A 25,785-nucleotide genomic window follows, 5' to 3' on the forward strand; every position below is an offset into this window, starting at 1 on the left:
CTTAGCAGAAAAAAATGATCAACGCAACGTTTGCTTTTGTGCTTACGATTTTAGTGTATATTCAATCAGCGGCCATACGAAGTTGCCTCGTAAAAGGACTACATCGTCAGACATATTTAATGAATTTTCGATTACGATGGGTAATTGTGCGCTTCAAATATGTTCTACAATATGAAAAACATAACAGCGGCAATAATTAAAACCAACTGCTAAGGTGGCTCCCTTTTGTGATCTCAACTGCTGTCCCCATGATTCGTTACTTATTCTTGCAGTAATCCAAATTATTATCTTACGTTCGCCCATAGGTAAAATCATGTTTGTTTTATAATTTGAAATGTTTGTTTAACCGCATTTTTTGCCTGGTGAGCTCTTCTCGAAATTGCATCATTGTTGAGTTACTTTTCCATCGTTCCTGAGTGGTGTTGGTCAAGTATAGCCCATCTAACCAATCATATTCAGGTCGTGCAGAAAAGATGTTTGGGCCACCGTGCAGAATGATCCTGCCTGTTCACCAGACGGACAGAACAATAATCGTCTCCTCAATCCTTGTTGCCTGTTGCAGTGTTGAATAATGCTGGGGCAGAAAAAAAGCTGACCGAAAGGAAGCGTGATCTTGGCCAGTTAAGCGTCTGCCGGTGATGACAGCCTTAGCGCCACGTTGTTGATGGTACGCGAGTGTCAGGGTTGAATCCGCGAAAACTTTGGTAAGGTGTAGTATGAAATCGTCCACGTTTCGGATGCAGCCCTGTATTACATTACACTTTCGGGGTGGTCGAGGGTCGAGTAAGTCCGTAGAATATCACCCTGAGCCTCCGCACCAGCGAACCGATGATAACGTCGACGATGATGGGCGATGATGATGTGTTTAAATAAAACAATTTAAATCATCCCATTGGTCTGGGCGCCTTAGGGGCAGAAATCACTCAATCTTTCTCCATCACGTTTCGTTGTGAAGAATCAGTAGGGCGCCAGTCAGGAGGCCACGCTTTGCTTTTGGTAAATAATGAGGCAAAAGTGCAGTGCAGCAGGGCACAGTGGTTTTGTTTTATGTGTAGCTGCCTAAATCAGCGATAGTTTACATTGTTTAATATGATTCTAATTCTTCAGAACGTTGGAATAAAAGTTTAAAAATTAAATGCTGTCTCAAGCACTGATGTTTTCTAATTTAAAACAACATTATGAATACTATGATGAGATTTCTCATTTGCTGCATCAATCCAATGGAACTTTCTTATATGAGCTCGACCAACTTTTTAAAGGATTTCGTATCGAATTTTTCTGGCACACATTTCTTCTGCACCACTGTATAGACTTCATACAATTTTTTGCCTTCTTCGCTACGCCACCTAACAAATCATTATCAATTAGTGAAAACAAATTAATCACACTCACCTACGACGAAATCATCGCCGCAGATACTCATCCGAGCAAAACACGATGTGACGTGTGATGTTCTGGGGTCTGAGCGGATTTCTACCGAACTGCTCTGCAGCGCCACCGCACTAATTCAAGGTGCAAAACCTCTGTCGAAGTCTCGACCGGCAGCGAAGTGTAAAATTTGATTAAAAATGCGCCTTTTACATTGGCTGGTAACACGACCGGAGACCGATGTGTAAAAGAGCGAGACGGCCTGCATCATCCGTGTGCATTAGTATACACATTCCCATGCACTTTGGTGCTCATTAGCACAGGCGCCTGTTGGTAAATATAATCAAGCGCTTCTTCACCGACTGCGTCAGGCAAGCGCAAACCATGTTTTCTGGTGAACACTAACAAAGGTTTGCAAAAAAATAAATTAACAACACTTGTATACCTAGCAGGGGTATCTGAGTTTTTTCATGTTTTTATCCCATTCAGAACCAAATTCTCTAGCGTTGTAATTTCGCACATTTATGTGCGGCTTGCGGAAATAGGCAAAGAATCTAAAACTTTTTTTTTTCAGCATACTTTTGCTGTCGTTCTAATACTTCCAGCCAACATCACCGTCATTCCTTCCATGAAAAGAAAAATAAGTTGTGGTGTAAAACCATACCTTGGCCCTTGTCTAACCACACCGATGAACACAAAAAGACGCCAAAGGTGCAATTCGCATTGTTACTCGTTTAAAACGCATTTCACCTGTTAATTAATTAGCTCGATTTTGTTTTAATTCTACATTTAAGCGCTTATGTCTGGTTCGGTTCTTTTCCTGTGATCCATCCACCGTTCCTTTACTTACGTTTTCTGACCGCTCATTAAGATATTCGTTCGCTACAACGAGACGTTTTAATTCGTTATTATTACCATTCATCAAAGTGTTGATGATACCTGTCATGCTACCATAGTGAGGAAGAATTAATCACAGATTTCGTAGCTCACTACCAAGAAGGTTAAAAAAAAACAATAGGTTCCATATTCCACTTTGCATATGTGGGACACTTAAAAACATACTATATTATAAAATACTATATCTGTTTCAACTTTTCGATAAAGCTGATAACTGAAAATCACAAAGTTGCATTCAATCACAGGCACTCATCGACGACTGCTTTTTAATGTAACAACGTTAATCAGCTAAGAAAAAAATGCTTATGATCAGAGTAATGATGTGTTAAATTATAATCTCTTCGCTTAGAGTTCTATCCCCAAAAAGTCACAACCATCGTTCATTCCCTCCAGCTGTTCCATGGTGTTCTTGATGTGATTAACATCGCCACTAGAAAGGTCAACCCAAACTAGACAGATTCGATTACGCTCCGGAACGTTCATCACTTTGAGGCCGATAATTATTATCAGCACGCGATAATAAATCCTCTGCGACAGTTTCAACTTGATCTCTTAACTTGATGTGTAAAAAAATAGTCGTTATATGTTTTCTCGTTAACTAAATAAGTAATAAGCGATTATATGATAATATTGGCTTTGCTTTGACTGTATTCTTGATGAATTTTTTGTTTCCTTTTTATTTCTCACAGACAAATGTTCCCGCAGATGAAATTTCGAGTGTCGGGACTAGATGCAAAAGCGAAGTACATTTTGTTACTAGATATCGTGGCTGCGGATGACTATCGGTACAAGTTTCATAACAGGTGAGTTTACAGAATACAAATATAAACAAACTAGCTGACCCGACAAACTTCTTCTCGCCCATTTTTGTGTTTAATTTAATAATTTTAAACATTCCAAATTCATTGATTCCTCGCGATTTGTTCATAGTCTAAAAATGCACGACGAATCGGCCATAGGATATGATCAAAGTCAAAAGGCAAATCATTTGAAATTATCGGTTTTATCGGAATGACAACATCTTCGACTTATGGCTTCTGTACATCACCTCTATTCTGAAAATATTCATATTGAGTGGTATTCGATCATTTTCAGCTGTTTTTCTGACATCAATCTGATTCCGGAAATACCCATATTGAGTGATGTTCAGTAATTTTGTTGTTTTCCAGAAACTAAAAGTGGTCATCTTTAAATTTTAAATAGTGTCCAGGGTCAATGCTTGGCTTCTATACATCATCTCCATTACGGAAATATTTATATTAGGCAATATTCGGTCTTTTTCGGCAGTTTTTCCGAACCCGGAAAACGCTATATTGAATATCAAAAGAGCATTTGCAGACAAATTCTGGCCCCTGGGCGACATTCTGGTTTAAGAAACACCCATATTTAGTGTTATTTGGTCTTTTTCGGCTGTTTTACAGAAACCAAAAGTCTTACAATTCATAATGGTGTATGTGGTAAATTTTTAGCTTCTGATTCCGGAGATACTCATTTGGTGGTTTGGTGGTATTTGGTCATTTTCGGCTGTTTTCCAGAAACCGGAAGTCGCCATCTTGGATTTCAAAATGGCATTTGAAGAAAATTTCTGGCCTCTGAACGTCATGCTGGTTAAAAAAAACACTCTTATTGGGTGGTATTTGGTCATTTTCGGCTGTTTTTCAGACACCGGAAGTCGCCATCTTAAAATTCAAAATGGTGTATGTGATCGATTTCTAGTTTCTGTGCATCATTCTGGTTCCGGACTCCGGAGGTACTTATATTGGATAGAAATCGGCCATTTTCGGCTGTTTTCCAAAAACCGGAAGTTGCCATCTTACAATTCAAAATGTTGTCTGAGGTCGACTTGTGGCTTCAGAGCACCATTGCGATTCCGGAAATACCCATATTAGAAACCGGAAGTTTCCACCTTAAATTTATAAATGACGTATGGAGTCGAGTTTTGACTCCTGTGCATCGATCCGGTCATTGTAAGCTGTTTTCAGGAAAACCTGGTTGAAATATCTGTTTAGCTTGAATGGGAGACCTGCCTCCCTTTCCAGAGTACGGAGGAGTATCAAACCACCATAGAAGTTAACGTTTGATTTGTATAAGAGCCCTCCTATCGAGAAAAGGGAGGGGTGTTGAAACACCATTAAAATATTTTTAGCCCCCAAAAACTTCCACATGCTAAATTTGGTTCCATTCACTCGATTAGTTCTGGAGATGTGAAAAAATTTGAGTTTCATTTGTAGGAAACTTCACCCTTCCAGAAGAAGGAGGTGTGTTAAACTATTATCGACATATTTGTAACCCCTAAAAATATTCACCTGTCGAATTTGCTTCCATTTTATTGGTTAGTTCTCGAGATGTGCAGAAAATTGTGTTTCATTCCTATGGAACCCCTCCCTTCCAGAAAAGGAAGGGATCCCGAACTATCTTAGTCACCTTTCTCGGCCCCTGACACCCCTATACACAAAATTTCACGCCGATCGGTTTAGTCGTTTCCAGTAGTTGGATCAGATCACTGTGACGGTAGCCACCAGTCGAGCGTGATTCTATTTGTATTAAATTTTCGGTGGTAGCTTTTGAAGGATGATTTTAAAAAAAAACTGTCGACAGTCACCAATTTTAAATTGCTGTCGTATTATTGTTGTTCATTGCGCCTTCTGCGATCTCTTTTCTTCGTTGTATGAAAATTCTATTTTCGTGAATTCCACCATTTTCCTTGAAATTTTCTTAGTTTTCTCACCGTAACAATTTGCCTTGGATGAAGACGAACACAACAAAACTAAGCCAGCTCAAATCAGACGCTCCGTTGTAAAGTTATGGGCGGTCGCACATATATGTAACTTAATTTTATATATAAGATATGGCAAAACAATGTTGCTAGATCGAAAATAAACCGATTGAAGCCGTAAACTTGTAATAGTTGTAATACACTATTGCATGCTACACAATAGTTGCGTGTATCAACCTACATCCGGCAAAATAGATAGTATTAGACATATCTGAAATCCTCTAGTTCCCATTATACGTTTGTAATTTCCACGACAAATAGATAGACGCGATTATTTCTGACCCGTATGAAAGTTACCGATGTGTACCATGTGCTTTTTGATAGGTTATGATTATTTTTTTGTTTTTTTTTGAAAAATAGTTGCAAAAACTTTAATATTTTAATTTATATCATTGGTTTTAAAAATGATAGTTTTTGTTTTAATTTTCCGATAGTTTAATATTTAGCTATTTAGATTTTAGATTATTTAGTTGTTAGAAACTTTTACTTACAATTAGTGCTTCTGGAATACTCCTGACTATCTACATACTTTTAGCGATTGATTAATTTGTTCGTTAAATAAACACCTCACAATATTGGCTACGCGGAAGTGGCAGAAAATCGTATTCCCAAATCTATTGCAAGAAATACATTATCATAAGACAGGCTGTCGTAATTCTACGTTAACCTTGCGATCGTGTCTAATCTAAGAACCCATTCAACTTTTTTTAAGCTTGAAGTTAGAACGCAACCTTTCATAAATGAAAAACAGATTATAATGGACATTTTTCGAAATATTTTTAAATGATCATTTAAAGTCGAAAAAGCTGATAATAATTATTTTCTTTAATGCATCCATTTTCAAGTTACTTTTTATGTTGAGACAATTGGGAAATAAACACTAGAATGTACATCAAATCAAAATAGTATTAAATGTTTCCCTTATATTAATTTTTGGTTGAAACTTGACATTATTCCAATACTTCCCGGGGTGGCTCGTGATGTATCAAGAAGTCGTTTCGTTCCATATGACGCAATGTTCCCAGGCGTCTTATCACTCGTAGGTCACATTCAATCTGATCAAGCCATCGTGCACGCTATGCTCCTCTGTTTCTGGTGCCGGAGAGGTTACTGAAAAAAATCGTTCAGATCTTTGAATTGATCCAGCGCAGTGCTCTAGCAAGTGTTTTTCACCATGTTTATGGCAAACCGTCTTTGCCGGTGGATTTGTTGTTCTTCAGCCTCCCAGTTTCCCGCTGAATTTCGTGGAGGTCGGGGGCTGATACCCGGCCATCTACTACTGGCACTCCCAGGTGCGTTCTAGTTCAGTTTCTGTTTGTTGTATCGCCATTCAGATGTTCATCAGAGTGCTGCGTCCACCTTTCGACCACCTCGCTATCGTTCGTGATGAGATTACCTTCATCATCATTGTGTCGGCTCGCTAGAACTTTCGCGTCTGTACTTGACCAGGTTCTCGCTCGTCATTACTCTCAGGTAATTTAGCCAGGTCCGGCTTTTCTCTGTTACTGCTGCCTTGCATTCCCCATCATACCAGTTGTTTCTGCCACTAGGCGCCTCTGTTCCTAGTGTCGTCGTCACAGATTCCCTGATGGCCGTGCGGATCATGATCCAGCCATCCTCGAGAGCAGCTGCACCGAACTCCTCTACCATGGGTAGAGTCCGCTTCAAGCTCAGACTCCGGCAGCTTACGGGTTCCGTAGCTGCTTGGTGTTGAGCCGCGAGGATCGGTTTAAGCGCATACAAACTGCCATTACTGCCGTAATCTCGCAGGCTGACGTACGCGACAGTGAGTAAAATTTTCAGTACGAACCTGTTTCCAAAATCGTTTGTATAATAAGTATTAGGACGAATTTCAACAATATGATCTGTACATAATGCATTAATACAATTACAAAACATTGCCGAACGTATGATTTGTGGAAAATGGTTCATTAACTGAAGTTATGTTACCAACGTCATTTTGTTGTAGAAACAGCGATTTTTATTTCACATCCATCGTAGTGTGCGACAAGTCGCTCAACAATTTTTGTTCATAATCAGTCAAATAGTCGCGATCCAAGAATACGTTTTCGGAAATGAATAAAGTTTGGAATATAATACACTCAAAATAATGTTCACGTTATAGTTACCGGAAAAGTTATGTGAATATTTTCCACTGTCATTTTCAAGTAAACTCTACGTGATTTTCATTTGAGTTCATCATGGCCTGGTTAGATGAATTGTCCTGTGAATTTTATGCAATTGACATATGCATTTCATGTGAGTTTCACGTAGAATTTACCTACCGATAAAGTGTAAAGCATTTTAGTATCTTATATCTATAAAGTTCTATACAGCGTATAATTTTTCTAATTTTTAAGATACAGGAGATGGTTTTCAGAAATTATCGAATATTTTGCATAATAAATCGACCAGGTATGTAAATTCGTCAATTCGTAAATAAATTGAACGATTTAAAAACTGGTAGATGGAATGGCATTCGCTGGCGATAATTATTGTTAGCTGCATGTTTAGGTAATTTCTCGTCTCCTGGACTGAATCTCTGTTGAATCTGTAAGCTCGAAACTCGATATCAAATTAATATGGTTTTCCAGAAACTCACTTATTGACATATCAACGAGAACTTCTGTTTCATGTTCTGAAACTGTATCAGACTTCGCCATTTTGATTTCTGGATATTTTCGCACAGAGAATTGACGCGGTACTTCTTCTAGAACATTTTGTTTGACGTTGTCAATTTCACGTAGATGGCATGTGATAGACATATTATGCATGTGATTTTCACGTAGATGTTATGTTTGTCACATAAATCATGCAAAATGACAGAAAATGAACCATTACAGGATTTTTATATAATTGTTGCTATAATTGTCCACGAGCATGAACCAAGCTTCGTGACCCTAGAGCGCTACAGTATGATCAAAGTTTTGTAGTGAACTTCTGGCTGCGGCGACTTTCCCGCCATAGGACCTCGACTAACTTCTCTGCTAATGTCGTTCTCGGTAATCACCATTTAGCCTAGGCGCACGCACTTGCCAACTTCCTCGATTTCATCACCGCTAAGCTGAATCCGTGGTCTGAGATTAACACGGTCTTCTCTGGGGTCGAGGCTTTTGTGCATCATCCCGATTATGGGAATATCCGTATTGAAAGGTATTCGATAATTTTGGGAGAAGTTGCCATCTTAGAATTCAAAATAGTCTTTGGGGTCGGTTCTTGGCTCCTGTGCATCATTTCATTTTAAGCTGTTTTCCGGAAAAATTGATTCAAATATATGTTTCATTTGTACGGAACCCTTCTCGTGCAGAGAAGGGAGAGGGGCCGTACCACCATAGAAAAACTTCAACATGCCGACTTTGGTTCCATTCGCTTGATTAGTTCATGAGTCGTTAAATGTAATAAACGTATCGCAAACAAAGTTTTGTTGGATTTACGCACGTTGAGTAGAAATGACGTTTACGTCATTTCGTTTCCATGAATTAATTACGCTATTTTTTACACTTTTGATCAAATTTCGGCGCCTATAGGTCCAATTTGGTGCGTTCTATCGTTTAATCATGAAAAACACAAATCGGCCACTTTGGCGCTTACGTCAGTCTGCGAGATTACGGCAGACTAAGTAGTGGTCCGAGTCAATGTCCGCACCTCGGTAGGTGCGTATGCTGGTTATGTCCGAGAAAAACCGTCCTGCGATGAGCCCATGGTCAATTTGGTTTGTTGTTCGTTGGTCAGGTGGTTTCCAAGTGGCTTTGTGGATATCTTTGCGGAGGAAGCAAGTACTTCGGACTATCATCCCTCGGGAAGCTGCAAAGTTTACGCATCTTTGGCCGTTGTTGTTCGTCTCGGTGTGCAGACTTTGTGTGTCCGACCACCGGTTTATACAGGTTCGATTTGAGCGTTCATATTGATGTCCCACTGCGAGCAGCTGTCGTAGACGTTCTTCAGCTGTGCGTAGAAGGCTTTCTTTTCGACATCGGGTCTTCCTTCATGCGGGCAGTGATCATTGATGATGCAGTAAACGTAGAACCTAAAGGCCGGATTCTCAATACGCACATCCTGTCGCTAATCGCCTGTTACTTGATCACACGACTTTGTACCTTTCCCAACACAATAAAGTCCGCTCATTTGTTGTACCACCGTTCTGGTAGTATTGGGCCCTGCGGCCACACATCCTCCGTGCATTTTCTCCTTCTTGACAGAGTTCCTGCAGGATCCTTTTGCCACCCGAGATATTTATCGATCTACAATTCCATGTTCCAAGCTTCCATTCGGTGTCCTATATTCGGCCCCTAGGTCGTTACCGATTTATCCGATCCGTTTCTTCTTCTTGAATATTCGTAGTAAAGTGTTTTTCGCCAAGTCACCTTAGGGGCCATCCATATGCCACGTGGACAGATTTTTGAAGATATTAACCCCCCCCCCTCCCCACCCGTGGACAAATGTCCATATAAATTCTCTTTTTTTGTAAGGACCGTGGACATTACACAACCCCCTCCCCCCCAAGCTGTCCACCACGTGAATGGCCCCTTACTGGGCTGGCGATGGCTAGTCTCGTGACAGGGCCGCCGTCTTGGGTGTAGCGGCCCCATCACGGAGAATAGGCGCACCGGCTAAGACGCTTACGGCGACGTCAACTCTCCTTTTAGGAGTCATTGTGTAGAGCCTACTACGCATCTCCCGGCCCTAACTAACTCCACCTGCTTGTTCGGTGGTACTTATTTATCATATTCGCACCTAACCTCGCTATCCACAACCTGTGAACCGCAGCTAGGCTGTGCGTATTGGAACTCACATTGAAGAGGTGAGAAGTGTATTGAGAACCGTGATGATCACTACGACACCCACATTAAACCCTGTGAGAATCACTACGACATGTGAAATCCAATACTTTGGATACAAAGTTGTGGATGGAGAAATTTAAGACAAAGTTTAACTTTAAAGTTGAGGTAATACGACTTTAATCATAGAGTTCCTGGCGTCTAAAATTCTGCATGCACCCGTTTTTTAGATATTTCAATTGCAAGTTTAGGTCAGGTTTTTATGATAATACGCTTTGGGTGCGTCTTGAACTGTCCTACAGATCAGACGTGTTTTCGGTTACTTTGACTGCCTATAGCTTCAAAGTTTGTGTTTTGTCAGTGTGTCTTTTGAAGATTACCTGAAAGCTATTTCCCATCAGTCTTTCTCAAGACTACCTGCTTTTGAATTTAACTTTTTTCGTATCACCCGAAATAGCAGGACGGAAAAAGAAGCCTCGCATCGCTGCGGGGAGGAAAAGAGAGGCATCTCTTTCCGACACTTCGAGTGTCTGTAGCGACAATCCTTTTGATATTTTGCCTGAGCAAGAAGCTGGTGAAATGGATGTTATTACTAATAAAACTATACAAAATGTAAATTCTTTTAAAAAGGAGAAAGTTCCACCTATTGTGGTAACCATTGCTTCTGAATTCAATATATTCAAAAAGGAACTTTCAACGTTCGTTTCTGACGTTAAAGTTACCTATCAAATTGGTCGTAGAGGCGAATGCCGCTTATTAGCCGACTCTATAAAGGGTCGTAATCGTCTTATTCAGTATTTAACTGAAAAGATGTGTAAATTTTTTACATATGACACTAAGAGCGCCAAGCCGTTCAAGGTCGTATTGAAAGGTCTCACCAACGATCAAACCGTTGATGAGATCAAACTTACTTTAACAGAATTACTTGGCATAGCCCCTGCCCAATTAATTCTAATGAAACAAAAATTACGAGGCGAAAACAGTCAGAGAACTGGAATTTCCCTTGTTAATTATTTAATTCATTTTAACCGCAGTGAGGTTACAAATTTGAAATTTTTTGACAAAGCACATGCTATTTATAATGTGCGAGTGAAATGGGAATTGTATCGAAAGTTTGGCGGAGGTGAAAAGCATATCACCCAATGCCGTACTTGCCAACGTTATGGCCATGGTTCAAAATTCTGTAACATGGACCAAAAATGTCTTATTTGTGGAGACTCTTCTCACAAAAAGGACACATGTCCTGTGAAAGAGAGTAAAAATTTTCGCTGTGCGAATTGTAACGGCAACCATATGTCAAATTTTTATCAATGCCCAGTCAGTTTAGCAATTGTTAAGTCAAGGCAAGGTTAACAAAATTCAATTACCCAATCAAAACAAACTTCAAAACAAATTTCTCCAAGCGTACCTATAACGCCCACTTCTTCTACCCCTTTGCATACTCGTTTAAAATATGCACAGGTTACAGGTAGTTCGAACATTCTACCGCCTAATGTTGGTAGTTCGAAAATGACTGCTAATATGGGTAAGCAAAACACGCTAGAAAATAATTGTACACCTATTAAAATTGTTTCTAATTTAAAATTTAGCAATGATTTTAAATAAACCAATGAAAATTTTAAATTGGAATGCTCGCTCATTGGAGGCCAATGAGAATGAGCTTTTTAATTTTTTAACAGTAAATAATGTGTATATTGCAATTATTACTGAAACATTTTTGAAACCAAACATGAAATTAAAATATGATCCCTAATACGTGGTTCATAGATATGATAGGATTCAGGGTTCCGGCGGTGGAGTTGCAATTGTTATTCATCGCCGAATCAAACATCGTGCTCTTCCCCATCTTGAGACGAAAGTTATTGAAACTTTGGGAATTGAAGTCCACACTGAACTTGGGATTTTATTTATTGCCGCAGCATATTTACCATTCCAATGCACACGCGAGCACAAAAATTATTTTAAAGGTGATTTACAAAAACTCACCAGAAAGCGTTCGAAATTTTTTATAATCGGCGATTTAAACGCTAAACATCGGTCTTGGAATAATTCTCAAAGTAATTCCAATGGCAAAATATTATTCAATGATTGTTCTTCAGGATACTATTCTATTTTGTCTCCGAATAGTCCTACATGCTTTTCTTCTGTAAGAAACCCATCAACAATTGATTTGGTGCTAACAGATCAAAGTCATGTATGTAGTGATTTGATCACTTTGCTTTGCTGACTTTGATTCTGACCATCTTCCAATAACTTTTTCTTTATCACATGAATCAGTTTTTAACCGTATGAGCTCTGTTTTTAATTATAACAAGGCTAATTGGGAAGGATACAAAACTTATATTGAGAATAATTTCAATAATGAGCTTGATTTGCAAAACGAAGTGAATATTGATTCCGCTTTGAAAGCATTAAATGTTGATGCCAGGAATTATTCTGTACCAAAGGCTCAAGTGAAATTTGATTCACCAATAATTGACGAAAATCTTCAACTTCTAATTCGTTTGAAAAATGTCCGCAGACGTCAATATCAACGTTCTCGTGACCCTGTTTTTAAAACTTTTTATAAAGATTAACAGAAAGAGATTAAACATAGATTTACTCTTCTGAGAAATCAAAATTTTGAGACTAAAGTTGAAAAATTGAAACCATATTCAAAACCCTTTTGGAAGCTGTCGTAGATTCTTAAGAAACCTTCAAAGCCTTTTCCAGTTTTAAAAGATGGTGAACGTTTTCTTGTATCCAATGAACAAAAGGCTCAAAGACTTGCTCAGCAGTTTGAGATTGTTCATTACTCAAATTTGAATTTTGTGAGTCCAATTGAAAATGAAGTCACACGCCAATTTGATTTAATTTCTTCCCAGAATTTTTTACCTACAGAAATAATTGAAACTAACTTGAATGAGATTAAATCAATTATTAAAAAATTCAAAAATATGAGAGCACCTGGTGACGATGGAATCTTTAATATATTAATCAAACATCTCCCTGAGAGCACAATGGCATTGTTAGTGAAAATTTTCAATTGCTGCTTCCAAATTGCATATTTTCCCAAATTATGTAAAATGCAAAAATTACTCCAATTTTAAAGCCGGATAAGAATCCAGCTGAAGTTTCAAGTTATCGACCAATCAGTTTGCTTTCTTCAATAAGTAAACTGTTTGAGAGAATTATTCTTAACAGAATGATGTCACATATCAACGAAAATTCAATATTTGCAATTGAACAGTTTGGATTTCGCCATGGGCATTCCACTACTCATCAATTGCTCAGAGTTACTAATATGATACGAGCTAACAAATCTGAAGGTAATTCTACTGGAGCTGCTCTTTTAGACATAGAAAAAGCATTCGACAGTGTTTGGCATAAAGGTTTGGTTGCGAAATTGCAAACATTTTATTTTCCAATTTTCCTAACCAAAATTTTGAAAAATTATCTTACTGATCGAACTCTGCAGGTTGTCTATCAGAATTCAAAATCTTATAGATTTCCTGTCAGAGCAGGTGTGCCTCAAGGTTCTGTCTTGGGCCCAGTCCTGTACAACATATTCACTTCAGATCTTCCTGATTTGCCTCCAGGATGCACTAAATCATTGTTCTGCGATGACACAAGCATTTCCGCAAAAGGAAAAAGTCTTCGTGTCATATGCAGTCGATTGCAGAAAGTTTAGATATTTTTTCTTCCTACTTGCAAAAGTGGAAAATCTCTCCCAATGCTCCTAAAACTCAAATGATAATTTTTCCGCATAAGACTAGGGCTTCATCCCTCAAGCCAAACAATAATCACGTCGTCAAGATGAATGGGGTTATTTTAAGTTGGTCTGACAAGGTTTAGTGCTTGGGACTAATTTAAGATAAAAAACTTATTTTCAAAGAGCACATTGAGAGTATACAAGCCAAGTGCATCAAATATACGAGATGTTTATATCCTCTCATTAACAGGAATTCTAAACTTTGTTTAAAGAACAAACTTTCGATTTACAAACAAATTTTTAGACCAGCAATGCTTTATGCTGTACCGATCGGGTCAAGTTGCTGCTCTACAAAGAAGAAAACGCTCCGCGATTCAGAATAAAATTCTGAAAATGATTTTGAAGCGTCCTCCTTGGTTTGGTACACTCGAATTACATAGACTTACTGGTGTTGAACCATTAGAAGCTATTTAAATAAAATTGTTAACAATTTTCGACAAAAATCGTTGCAATCCTCAATTGCTACGATAAGCTCTCTTTATAGCCAATAAGTTAGCATTTAAGTTAGTTGTAAGTTTACTTTCCTTTCTTGACAGGTAGGTTTAAATCCCTACGAATGATAAGTCCTGATTGCAAGTCCTAAAAGTAAACAAATCCTAACAATTATATTACAAATTACTAACAGTGTTGAGAAGTCACCATTTGTGATTGGACACACATACTCATTATTTACTAATATTTATCATAAATACTAGCAAAAAAATCTCATGATAATACGCTTCTTTGTGAGTTATTTGTGATTCTCCAGCAACAAACATGGATTTATTGCAATATACACAATTCATTTTTGACATGAAAACTTTTTATCAAAGCTTTGAAGTAATGTCAAATTTCAACAAAAAAATATTTCTTTCTGATTTAATGCGTAATTGAGTTTTTGTTTTCAAATTTTCTTAATTTCAGTTCAAAACAACTTGAAAACGGGTGCATTTAAGAAGTTGATAATTGTAAGCGATTCGATTTGAAATGACCATTCAAATTGTTTAAAATCATTGAAATACAAATATTTTGAACTGAAAACTATAGAAGATTATAGCTTTTCAACCACTCCTGTGAGATTTGGTGTCTCTAGTGAAGATAACATTTTCAAAGTCTTGAATGAGTTCTACTATAAGCCAACGTAAAAGCGACGAACCTGGTCAGCAATTACTCTGCCACACTTTGACGATCACCTGCATACACTAGGGGCACCAAAACTCACAGGAATCTTTTATATTTTTCTGTTCAAAATATTTGTATTTCAATGATTTTAAACAATTTGAATGATCATTTCAAATCGAATCGCTTACAATCATCAACTTCTTAAATGTACCCGTTTTCAAGTTGTTTTGAACTGAAATTGAGAATATTACAACTATTTTGAGCTTAAGGGCGACAGTTTTTTGTCGACCAGTATTATTTACCTGTCTTACTGTCTTGTTACAGCAATCCTCTAAATCTTTTCCAACGATTCTACCATACGCTAAAGCTGTACAACTTTAACATGCTGTTCGTGGTATCTCGTGATCATAAACTCTCTCTTACATGTTTATTATTTTTTAATTATCTTCTGATAGGGACCTTACAGAAATAACCTTTACTAACTCCACTTTTAAGAATTTATTCATCTTTCCAACTAACACATAGTTTTTCAAATTCCATCCAATTGTCTTTCACTTTTTTCTGTTTCCTGTTATCCTTCTGTGACAACTTCATTTCTTATTTACTATGCTACCTTGACGTTTATGTCACCTCGATCATTGTGGCAATTTGCGTATTGCGTGCTACCGTAGTAGCGTAGCAATCAACATATCATTCATGTTTGATTATAATTTGAGAAGGTCGAAATTAAATAGAGTCTTTTGCGTTTTGAATTTTCTTCAATTCAATTCCGTTTAAATCTGGATGAATTGGCTCATGATTTTCAAATTACAATAACACACATCACCCGATTTCTGCATAACACTGATTTGCATTATTAAGTCTTCCATGTACATATCATAAATATTTACGATCTCTGTTCTTTTTCCAGCCGATGGATGGTGGCTGGTAAGGCGGATCCGGAAATGCCGAAACGAATGTACATCCATCCGGACTCACCATCAACCGGCGAGCAGTGGATGCAGAAGGTTGTCTCGTTTCACAAGCTGAAACTGACCAACAACATTAGTGATAAGCATGGATTTGTAAGTACCGATTATTTATTTTCCCACATTGTAAAATAGTTTCTCGGAGGCCTCATGAATCACACGACTCGCAAATATTTAAGTTTTGTTTGCCATCAGTCAACCAGCTTCTGTGAAAATCACCTAAATTGATTCACTAAGCACTGGATGGTTCCATGCAAACAATAATAATTTTTCCACACCCAGCATACAGATTAGAAGTCGCATGCGACATAAACTCAGCGTTATCGACCGATTAAGTGAGCAATTGGCTTAACCGGTTGGCGAGAGAGGAAAAAGCAGCAGATTAAATATAGGCTACAACAATATTTGTCATCACTAAATAATAGGCAAAGTGCTCGCATCACCACCGGGATGGGACGACACATTAACGACCGACTCGACTAGTCGGCGGCTGGCGCACTGTTGTCAGTCGACAGTTGTCATTCGGTCAATCGGGCTTCCGCGAGAGCACATCAACAAGTAAACGGCGCAACGGCGACGGCGGCGTTGTCTCCATAACTACCATCAGCAGCGGCTTCTTTGATCCTAGCGTAATGCGCGCAGTATTCAGGTTGACCGCGTCTTTTCAGCCTAAGAATATTGACAGTGATGACACTCGGCTGAGTGCTCACACGATGTTCATCCACTGGCGGCAGCCTGTGCGAAGATCGACAGGTTGTTTCTCATACGAACACCCATGAATGGTTCGAAAAATGGATTATTCAACCTCGGGAGTTCAAAAGAGAAAATAAATATCAACTTTAATCTAAGACTATATTCGCAACCTTGACTTAAGCTAAAACGCTTAATATTAACAGTATTGAGCGGCTGATTATTTCACTAAAACACAATCAATGGCAGTATTATTTAACAGGACTGATAAACTTCCGCGCGTACAAACAAGTACACTTGGTTTAATGTGATGACAAAAGCTACCGACAGACCCACTTGAATTGAGCTTAATTGTGTTTACAGTAAATATAAATATATATATTTAAACGTGGTTTAAAAGACCGGTAGAAAAAAAGCAATCGCCTGATGAAGCTAAACCCGACGTGGATGAGCTAATCTTCGGTGGTCCATTGTTTACGGCCGATGGCGATCAAGTGCGAGGATGATACACCAAAGAAAAATTTGCCGCCACCGTAATTAAAACAAGCGTTAAGTATAATGGACGATGATAGGAGCTATTTTTTGGCAGTCGGCATCTTAGCCGTGATTTATTTGTTGGTACGCAAACAAAGGCAAATCGATGTTGGCTAGCTTGAAGCTATTGTTTGGACGGCTGAGAATCGATTGAAAAGCCGGTCTGTCTGTTTTGTATAATGATTGATTATCTTTGCTGAGCAAGGCAGCAATATGTATACGTCTTCGGGCATCGGATCGAAATCCGGTTTCGATTTTTTCTTCTCGATCGCTCTGAATCACTTTTGTAACCTATATTAAAAGATACAAATGAGACTTCTCAGATAAACTATCAGTTACCACGGAATTAATGCACCTTGCACAGCGAATACAGCTGTACAAACGACACGCTATGATACGAGTCCTAATATTCTATTGAGCAGCTCTGCGTTTCCCTCCAACAGTGAGCTACAACAGTTGCGCAATGTGCATCCTGTAAGAAAGCATAACATAATTTCATTTATCAATAAAGCAGAACGAGCTGACACAGACAAAAAGCGACACCCCACTGCCACCAAAATCGAGATAATCGCTTGTTCCCAAATTACTTCGGCTTCTACAACCCATTAGTTGCTTGTAAACCAGGCACTGGTAACGCTTCACCGGTGACTGTCACCGGCAGCAGCAGGCAACATAGAAAAACCTGGCGCGAGTGACATTTGCGGGTATTGCTTAAACGTTTCTCAAACCCGAAAATTTGTCGGATAATGATCTCCTTGGGTACGAATGAATGAAGCAAAAAGGACATCTCATAGCCTCTTACCAGCTTACATACCTTGAGCAGTTCTTGAGGATAGCAGCAGTAGCGTCTTTTTTGGTTACCTTTCTAGGTTTAATTTCGTCGCTTTCCACCCTCCTTTGAAGGAGAAGACCTTTAAACTAGCAGCGGTTGCTTTTTTTCTAGCCCGCTACACAAGCCGGTTTGCGTCTACCACATTTTTTTGACATGAAAAGCTCTGACAGGAGAATGGGAGGATTGAGAGATTTAGGAAATAAAAAGGTTCAATAATAGAGGCCGCCTGGTTTCGGGAGCTGTGTGTTACAATGAGGTATTTTAGAAAATTAGGAATGTTATTTGGACATTGATCCCATTGTTGGAAAGCACTCGACTTTGCAAACTGGAACGTTTTATGTGCCGATGGCGGTGGTTACGAGACATTATGCGCACAGGACTGTGTACTATTGAACCGCAACTGTCGTTTCAATTGATGCTGCAACTTTTAGAAACTGCAGAGGTATAGATGAGATAGAAATTGCATCAGTAATATTAAAAGGATGATCTGACGATCGAACAGGACAAAATATGGGATCATAGATTTGTATACCTTTGGATGCGAAAGTAGTTTTTTTCGCTTTCCTATTGGTTCAAACCGGTTTTATGCACGAAATATCTTGTCGGTAAATGGTAGAATGCGTTTGAAAGAGTATTGATAAAGATTGGCAAAAAGATTCTCGTTAGATTAGTGATGGACATCGTTCGGGTGTATAATAGTTCTGCTAGTCTTCATTTCGGTTATGTCTCACGTGCTTTTGCAATTGTTATTTTGAGGCAATGTACAGGATTAGCTTTAAGCTCTGGCCTAGTTTTTTTAATTGGTTTGTCAGTGGCTTATAGAGAATTATTCAATTTTATTTCTTATAATAGCATCTTCAAAAATCTTGTATCTAATTAACTTAGTTTTTCTATGACAGGTACCTACACTGTTTCATTAATAAATATACGGATGCTTACCATGCATACGGTTACTGTAAAGATGATTATCATTCTTGACGGTTGGCCAAACAGAAAGGCAATGATGCACAATAGCTAAATTCGACAGTAAACATAATATTGGATTATTGGAATTTGGTATAGATTTACTAGCCATCAGGGGATCTCCCAGCTGGTCTCGAGGTACGATACTGGCCTAACAAGCTAGTCGTCTTATGTTCGAGCTCGGGTCGGGAGAGACTGTTAGAGTCAGTAGGATCGTAGCGCTTGCCCCGCAATTGTCCTGTACACTTAACAGTCGGCTGCGAAGTCTGTGTATAGTAAAACAGAAGGTCGAATTCCGATACGGAATGTAGCACCAAGGCTTTGCTTTTATCAGCCATCAGGGTCCTACAATTTGGAAACATAAAAATGAAAATGAACATTTCGTGCAGCCATTTTGATTCATTCAGTTTTTTTTATTTCATTCCTTTCGACTACTGTCATTGATTCACGTCGCCGTCAAGCGAGTCTGGATACGGTTGGGAGTCTCTTTCCTATCTGGTGTTCATCGGTTTCTTACAAATGAAACTAATAACTGATGATTGACGGAAATACTGACGCGAAGTATGACTATTTTCACGTTGTCACGTTATTTGACGATAGTTTTCTTATGTGTTACGGTGTTAAATCGTGATGGATTACTTTATTTTACGCCCTCCTCCCTTTTAGAAAAAAATGATTTAAAAAAATAGTGCGTCACGCAAGTTTCTTTCAATATTTCGGGATAATTGGGTTGTTTAGCTATTCACGGATTTCCGATTTATATATATATATATATATATATATATATATATATATATATATATATATATATATATATATATATATATATATATATATATATATATATATATATATATATATATATATATATATATATATATATATATATATATATATATATATATCGTGTGAAAGAGTGTAATTTTCTGAGCAAAACGTAATTTTTTAAAACTTTATATCATTATCCTTCGATTTTTAAATGAAGAGTTTAAATTCGCTTCAAATCGCTACAATGACAGTTTGTATATGGGCGAACTGTCATTGTAGCTATTTCGAGCAGTTTTGAATCGTGGTTTAAAAAGCGAAGGACAACGATAGAATTTTTTTTTAAATCACGTTTTACTTAGAAAATGCAGATCTTTCAGATGATATAAAAAAAATTGATATAGCTAAACAACCCAATTATTTCCCTGTTGGTCACTAGTATTTTCCATTTCTAAACATATTTCATATGACGCAACTTAACTGCAACCTCCTTCAAAGTTATTTTCAATTCACATTCGTCAAGTGATAGTGCCGATGTTAATCTTTTCTTTCAATTGAAACCAGAGATGTCAGATTTTTTTGACGTAGAATTACGTCTTACGGCAACATATACAGGGGACCAATTTCATTACAGGGATCCAATTTCAAAAACCAAAAACATCGAGAGCGTCACATAAAATTGTCCATTTTCAACCGTTTTAAGCTCAGTCCGTTTCCAACCGATTTTCGTTATTTTTGCAGTTATCGATTGGAAAATCAACCAAGCACCCGTCCAAATGCAGAAAGTTGTAATCTGATTGTTCGAACGATTGTACTATTGAAAATTGTCAAGCCTTGTCGAAACGCAAATGTCGACCTCTGATTGGTCGCACAATGCTTCTTTCCCTAACAAGATCGACAGAATATACCTAATTGACTAAGAATGCGCGCTTTATGTTTTATGTATAATTCATTCCATGATTGTGCAGATACCACACGGACGTTGGTTGCTGATCGTGAAGAAGAAAGAAAAGCCGGGTTTCAATTTCTGGCTGATCGTTCTGGGCGCGTTGATACTTAAGCACCTGTCTATCTGGCGGCTGTTATGGAGTTTTCGGTAGCTGCAGAATTATTGGAAATGGCAGGCAATTCTACTAGAGAAACCGAGAGATCTAGAATCATCGGCGAATGGTTATCCGGAATGATGATAATTGAACAAACTTGCCAGTGTTGTTACTGTTGTGAAATATAATAGCACCTTTTGGTGCTCTTCAACTATGTGATTGAAGTAGTTAAAATTTTTCATCGTGTGTAACAGACGGAAAACCGCGAATTTCAGCATTTGCAAGCGAGGAAAAATTCAACATTGCCTCAAGAACGTGTTGGTTGCCCTGAGAAGGACCGGTTATAATTTATACTTGTTCTCGTGCTGGATGGCAGCAGATAACAGAAATGCAGCACTTACGCTCTTGCGTCTTAAATTGAAACGGTTATATTTTGATACCTCCGCAGAATTTTGACCTTCATACTCATGTCTACCATCGGCAATGTCAAACACGCAATAATCTGCTTTCATACGACACGGGGACGGGAACATTTTCTTCAACCAAGCTGCGCAACACGACACAAAACATGTTATTTTGTTACTTCAATGAGAGTGCTATCGGTCCGGCTCGACAGAATGTCCACAAGAAATCATTTTTGTACATCCGTGCTACGAAACTGAGGAAAAACTTTAGAAACTGAAAAAAGAGATGGAGCTTATCAAATAATCACTCTGAGCCAGAATGAAGTCACACATATTTTTCAAGTTATATCATTCCACCACGTACGAAAAATAATTCATTCCTATTTTCATCCCTATATAAGAGCCTGTTTTAGTCGAAGCCGCTCATAATAGTTCTGAACAGCGACAACAGCAGTCCTCCCTTAGCAGCAGTGCAGTGGATGCCATCGATAGCGGATAGCGGCCACAACTGTGGTATGGCTATGGATAGCGTAGCTGTTGCAGCGGGTATATCAGCATCGATAGTAGCAGGGTCAGCTGATGCAACGACACTCCCTTCACTAAAATGCTGTTTCAGTGTGGTAGCGGGAAGCATCAGCAGCAGGCTTGCATGAAGTGAATACATCAGCCAGCAACTTTCTCTAAGGCCCCTGCCATAGTAGACGCGAAAAGCGGCGCGAAACGATTCGCTCGGCCGTAGGTTAATGTACAGCTCTACTGATGGCTGTACATTAAGCTACAGCCGAGCGAATCGGTTCGCGTCGCTTTTCGCGTCTATTATGGCAGAGGCCTAATGGGAAAGTTGCATCATTTTGTTCAGAAGAATATTATTGTCGGTAATATTACAAAGATGCGATTGCGTAAATTCGATTTTGAATTGAAGAATTGTTCTTTTGAGAACAAATAAAACACTTATTTGAAGAGTTAATAGCTTTTGGTACCAATAGCAGTATAGTGACAGCCTCAGCGGTAGATGCAGATGCAGCCGGTACATCCCTGAGGCCGATGTGGAAGTAAATGGGAGCAGCACGGCGAAACAGCTCTCGTTATGCTTAGACGCGCGTCATTTTTCGTTGTTGATATCCCCCACATGAAACGACGCGCTTTCGTATGATATCGGTGGTATTAGCGGTAGATGCATTTGCCAACACTTCCTCCAGTTAAGCCGTGTCTAGTGAAAACACCTTTCTTATTGTGATGACCATGCGCCTTAGTCCTCACTATCAAGATAACACAGAGATGTAAGATAAACACTACATCCTATGATAAATTGAACAATTCATCGGCTTCGTGCAACACTGGCACAACTCAAAATTTTGCATTTTTGAGTTTTTGATGGCAAACGATGCCAAATACTGTTAAGTTTCATCACACGAAATCCTATTTCGAAAATCACAAAAATTCCAGAGTTATGAGTAACTTGGACAACGTGAGCACGTAATATGTGCATAATAGACCCAAAGGTGTTAAATAAGGATTGGTAATCTTAAACTACAAAGTTTTCTTGAAAATCGAAAAATAAATTTTCGACGCATATTTTCAAACGCGTTTTTCTCGAAATTATGTTTTTTGAGTTGTGCCAGTGTTGCACGAAACCGACGAATTGTCCTTATAAGGACAACAAATGAATTAATGAAGATTTAATTTTGAAGTAGAATACTTCTCTCAGGAAGTTCGGCTACATAGGGATGTAAAATGAAAATCTAAAACTGAAAAAGTGAAAAAAATTTCAAATGCTAATAAATCGGTTAGTTTTCGATGGATTTCCTTCGTTTTTGCAGCAATCGTTTAGAAAATTTTCTAAGATTCCTACCAAATGCATGAAATTGCAATTTTATCATTCGAACTATTGTACTATTGAAAATTCTTAAGCCTTGTCAAAACACAAAATTCGACCTCTGATTGGTCGTTATGGACCTAGTAAATTGGGAATGCATCATTTGGCCTATATAAGAGCTTCATCAGATAATAAACAGACATTTCATCGGATATTAAATTGAACAACTGAAATTTGAAGAACACAAATGAATATTTGAAGATTTAATATTTTCTCGTTTTGCGCTATAATCCAAAGTTAATTATCTTCATCTACATGCATACTCTGACTATTATTACGTGTTTGCGTCGCTTAGTGTTTGGCTACGGTCATACAGAACGCAAATAACGGCGTGATGCGATTCGGCAAAACGAAATCTGTTGAAATGTATAGCTCTACTTCGCCTTAAAAAGAGCTGTACATTTCACCACGGTAAGGCGAATCGCATCGCGCCGGCATTCGCGTTCTGCATAACCGTAGCCTTTGTTCCGTTCCCGTTTAATTATGTCGTATTAAATGTGCATATTATAATTCGGCAGCACTTCAACTTCTCATTTGCACAAAATTTAAAAATATTCAATAAACTTCATTCAAAATATCAAACAAAAAGAAATTACAATACTGCCAATGAACGGTCAACGTTCATTTACTAGAAAAAATGATATGAAAATGATATGAAAAATATGCATATCTTATAAAATCTGCAAAATGGCAGACCAGCATTACGGTGGATATAAATAATTATGCAGAAACTGGGTTGAAAATTGGAGCAAAAAGCTGTAAGTACCTCTCTACAAATCCTACTATTACATCATGTCATCTATGTTTATTCTAGCCACTATTAATTATTGTGATAGTTGAAGAGGATAACACTGACAAGAAGAATCAAAGGCGAATTTGTTTCCCGAATGGTAAAACCTCAAAGTGTCACCTGACACAATCTTACATAAATTTGCACTCTTAATTATATATTTGCGAGTAAAGAACTAGAGTGAAGAAGTTTTTTTTTCTAACAAAACATGTTTACATAAAGTATAATAAATTTCATGGTAGACATTATAAAATTCACATTGAAAAGCTATGATTTTTATATGTCTGTTCTTATAACATGCATACATACGACCAATAAATTTTATAGGTATGACTTATAAAAATCGTAAGTGATCGAGAATAAAATTTCCTCTCCAATTCATAAGACAAACTTATGACTTTTATAAGGGATCCTTGTGGAGCAAAATCATAAGGGGTTCTTATGGAACTCAACAGTTATTTTTTCTGAGTGTGGTATAACTGAAAATAATTTTTCCAGTTATCCCTTTCCACAACGTGCGAAAAATCTATGTCAGAGCCGATATCACGCGCTTTCTGGACCATGAAGCATTGATCGAATGAAATTTGCAACTGCAGCAACCAGCCTTTTTCAAGGCTACTAAATGTATTTGGAAGAGCATGATGAATGGTTATTACTAAACTGCAACTTTGATTGCAGTTTGATGCTGCTGCAATTTCGCAGAAGTGTGATGTATATTACGATTCATTGATACTGTGCATCACAAGCGGTATATGCGAAACAAATCCGATTACAAACAGAAAAGTTCAGCAAGTTCTGCTCACGGTGATGAGTCCGTTTTAGAAAATTCATAACAATTAATTAACATGGATGTAACGTCTTGAAGAAGACGGTTATTGCTCGACATCACAGCAGAATTTCCACCTTCATACTAATGTCTACCGTCGGCAGTATCAAACACGCAATAATCTGCTTCCATGCGACACGGGGAAGGAAACATTTTTTCCTTCCAAGCCGCGCAACACGACACAATACATGTTATTTTGTTGCCTTCATGAGAGTGCTATCGGTCCGGCTCGACAGAATGTCCACAAGAAATCATTTTAGTACATCCGTGCTACGAAACTGAGGAAAAACTTGAAAACTAAAAATAAAGGTGGAGCTTATCGAATGATCGCTCTGAGCCAGGATGAATGAGATGTATTTTTTCGATCGTTGTAGAATGGTATAACTGGAAATAATTTAGTCACACCTATTTTTTCCAGTTATTCCATTAAAGCAAAAATAATATACGAAACATATATGGAAAAATATATCGCTTCACACCATCAAAATGATTAACCCTAATCGAGTGTATTTCCAAAGCTATTGCAAAAAATTATTGACATAAGATAGGGGGAACTGGGAAGGTGGTTACATTCCATAATCCCCAAGGTATCGACGAACCCGTGGTTCAAGGGGTTGGATGTAGGTCGGGATTTCATTTGCGTGATGTCCCGGCTTATGTCCAATCACTATAGATTTGACGCGCATCTCCGTCGTGTTGGGCTCGGGGAAGGTGGTATCTGTGCCTGTGGTGAAGGTTATCACGACATAGAGCACGTTGTTTGGTCATGCCCTGTACACCGTGACGCCAGGTCTAGATTAATAGCTTCCCTGCAGGCCGAAGGTAGGCAGCCGGCTGTTCCTGTTCGTGATGTCTTGGCGAGCCGTGACCTATCCTACATGTCCCTTATATACGTTTTCCTGAAATCCATCCACGCCCCAGTTTAGTCCTATCCCCTTCCGCCTACATCCAACCAAACGACAAGAACACGTTAAGACCCCGGATCCGGAAACAGCAACTAGACCCGCACGATACTCTCAGGCCCCGAGGGAGACAACCCAATATGCCAGTCCGTAATATCTTGGCCCAGCAGCGGAACATATTCAATATGCTGCTTACCTATGGCGATGGAAAACCATCAAACAACAAATCAGTGCTTTTCATGCAAAACATTCTAGCTTAAGTTAGATTTGGTTTCAGCTCGTAGTCGGCAGCGAGGATAAAAAATTTGCTTTTAGTTATTAAGATACTTTAGAGAGTAAGCTACCAGATATAATTGGCGCCGTTAAACATTGAATTGTATTTGTGCCGTGTCAAATAAACTAAAGATGAGGAAAAAAATTGACATAAGACAGGCTGTCGTAATTCTACGTTAAACTTGCGGTCGTTTCTTATAAACAACCTCTTCCACTTTTTCAAAAACCGTCTGCTGCTCGACTGCTTG

At 38.3% G+C, this 25,785-nt stretch overlaps 1 protein-coding gene across 5 annotated transcripts in view; it reads left to right on the top strand.

Moving 5' to 3' along the window:
* The window catches only part of LOC129721425 (optomotor-blind protein), a 263,942-nt gene that overhangs the window by 89,288 nt on the left and 148,869 nt on the right, over positions 1-25,785 (top strand). For all 5 annotated transcript variants that reach the window (XM_055673974.1, XM_055673973.1, XM_055673976.1 and 2 more), the window contains 2 exons: positions 2,955-3,068; positions 15,582-15,735. In XM_055673974.1, coding sequence (XP_055529949.1) covers positions 2,955-3,068; positions 15,582-15,735 — 268 coding nt within the window. The remainder of the gene's footprint in view (positions 1-2,954; positions 3,069-15,581; positions 15,736-25,785) is intronic.

The sequence above is a fragment of the Wyeomyia smithii genome, chromosome 2 (genome assembly GCF_029784165.1).
Source record: "Wyeomyia smithii strain HCP4-BCI-WySm-NY-G18 chromosome 2, ASM2978416v1, whole genome shotgun sequence".
NCBI lineage: Eukaryota > Metazoa > Arthropoda > Insecta > Diptera > Culicidae > Wyeomyia > Wyeomyia smithii.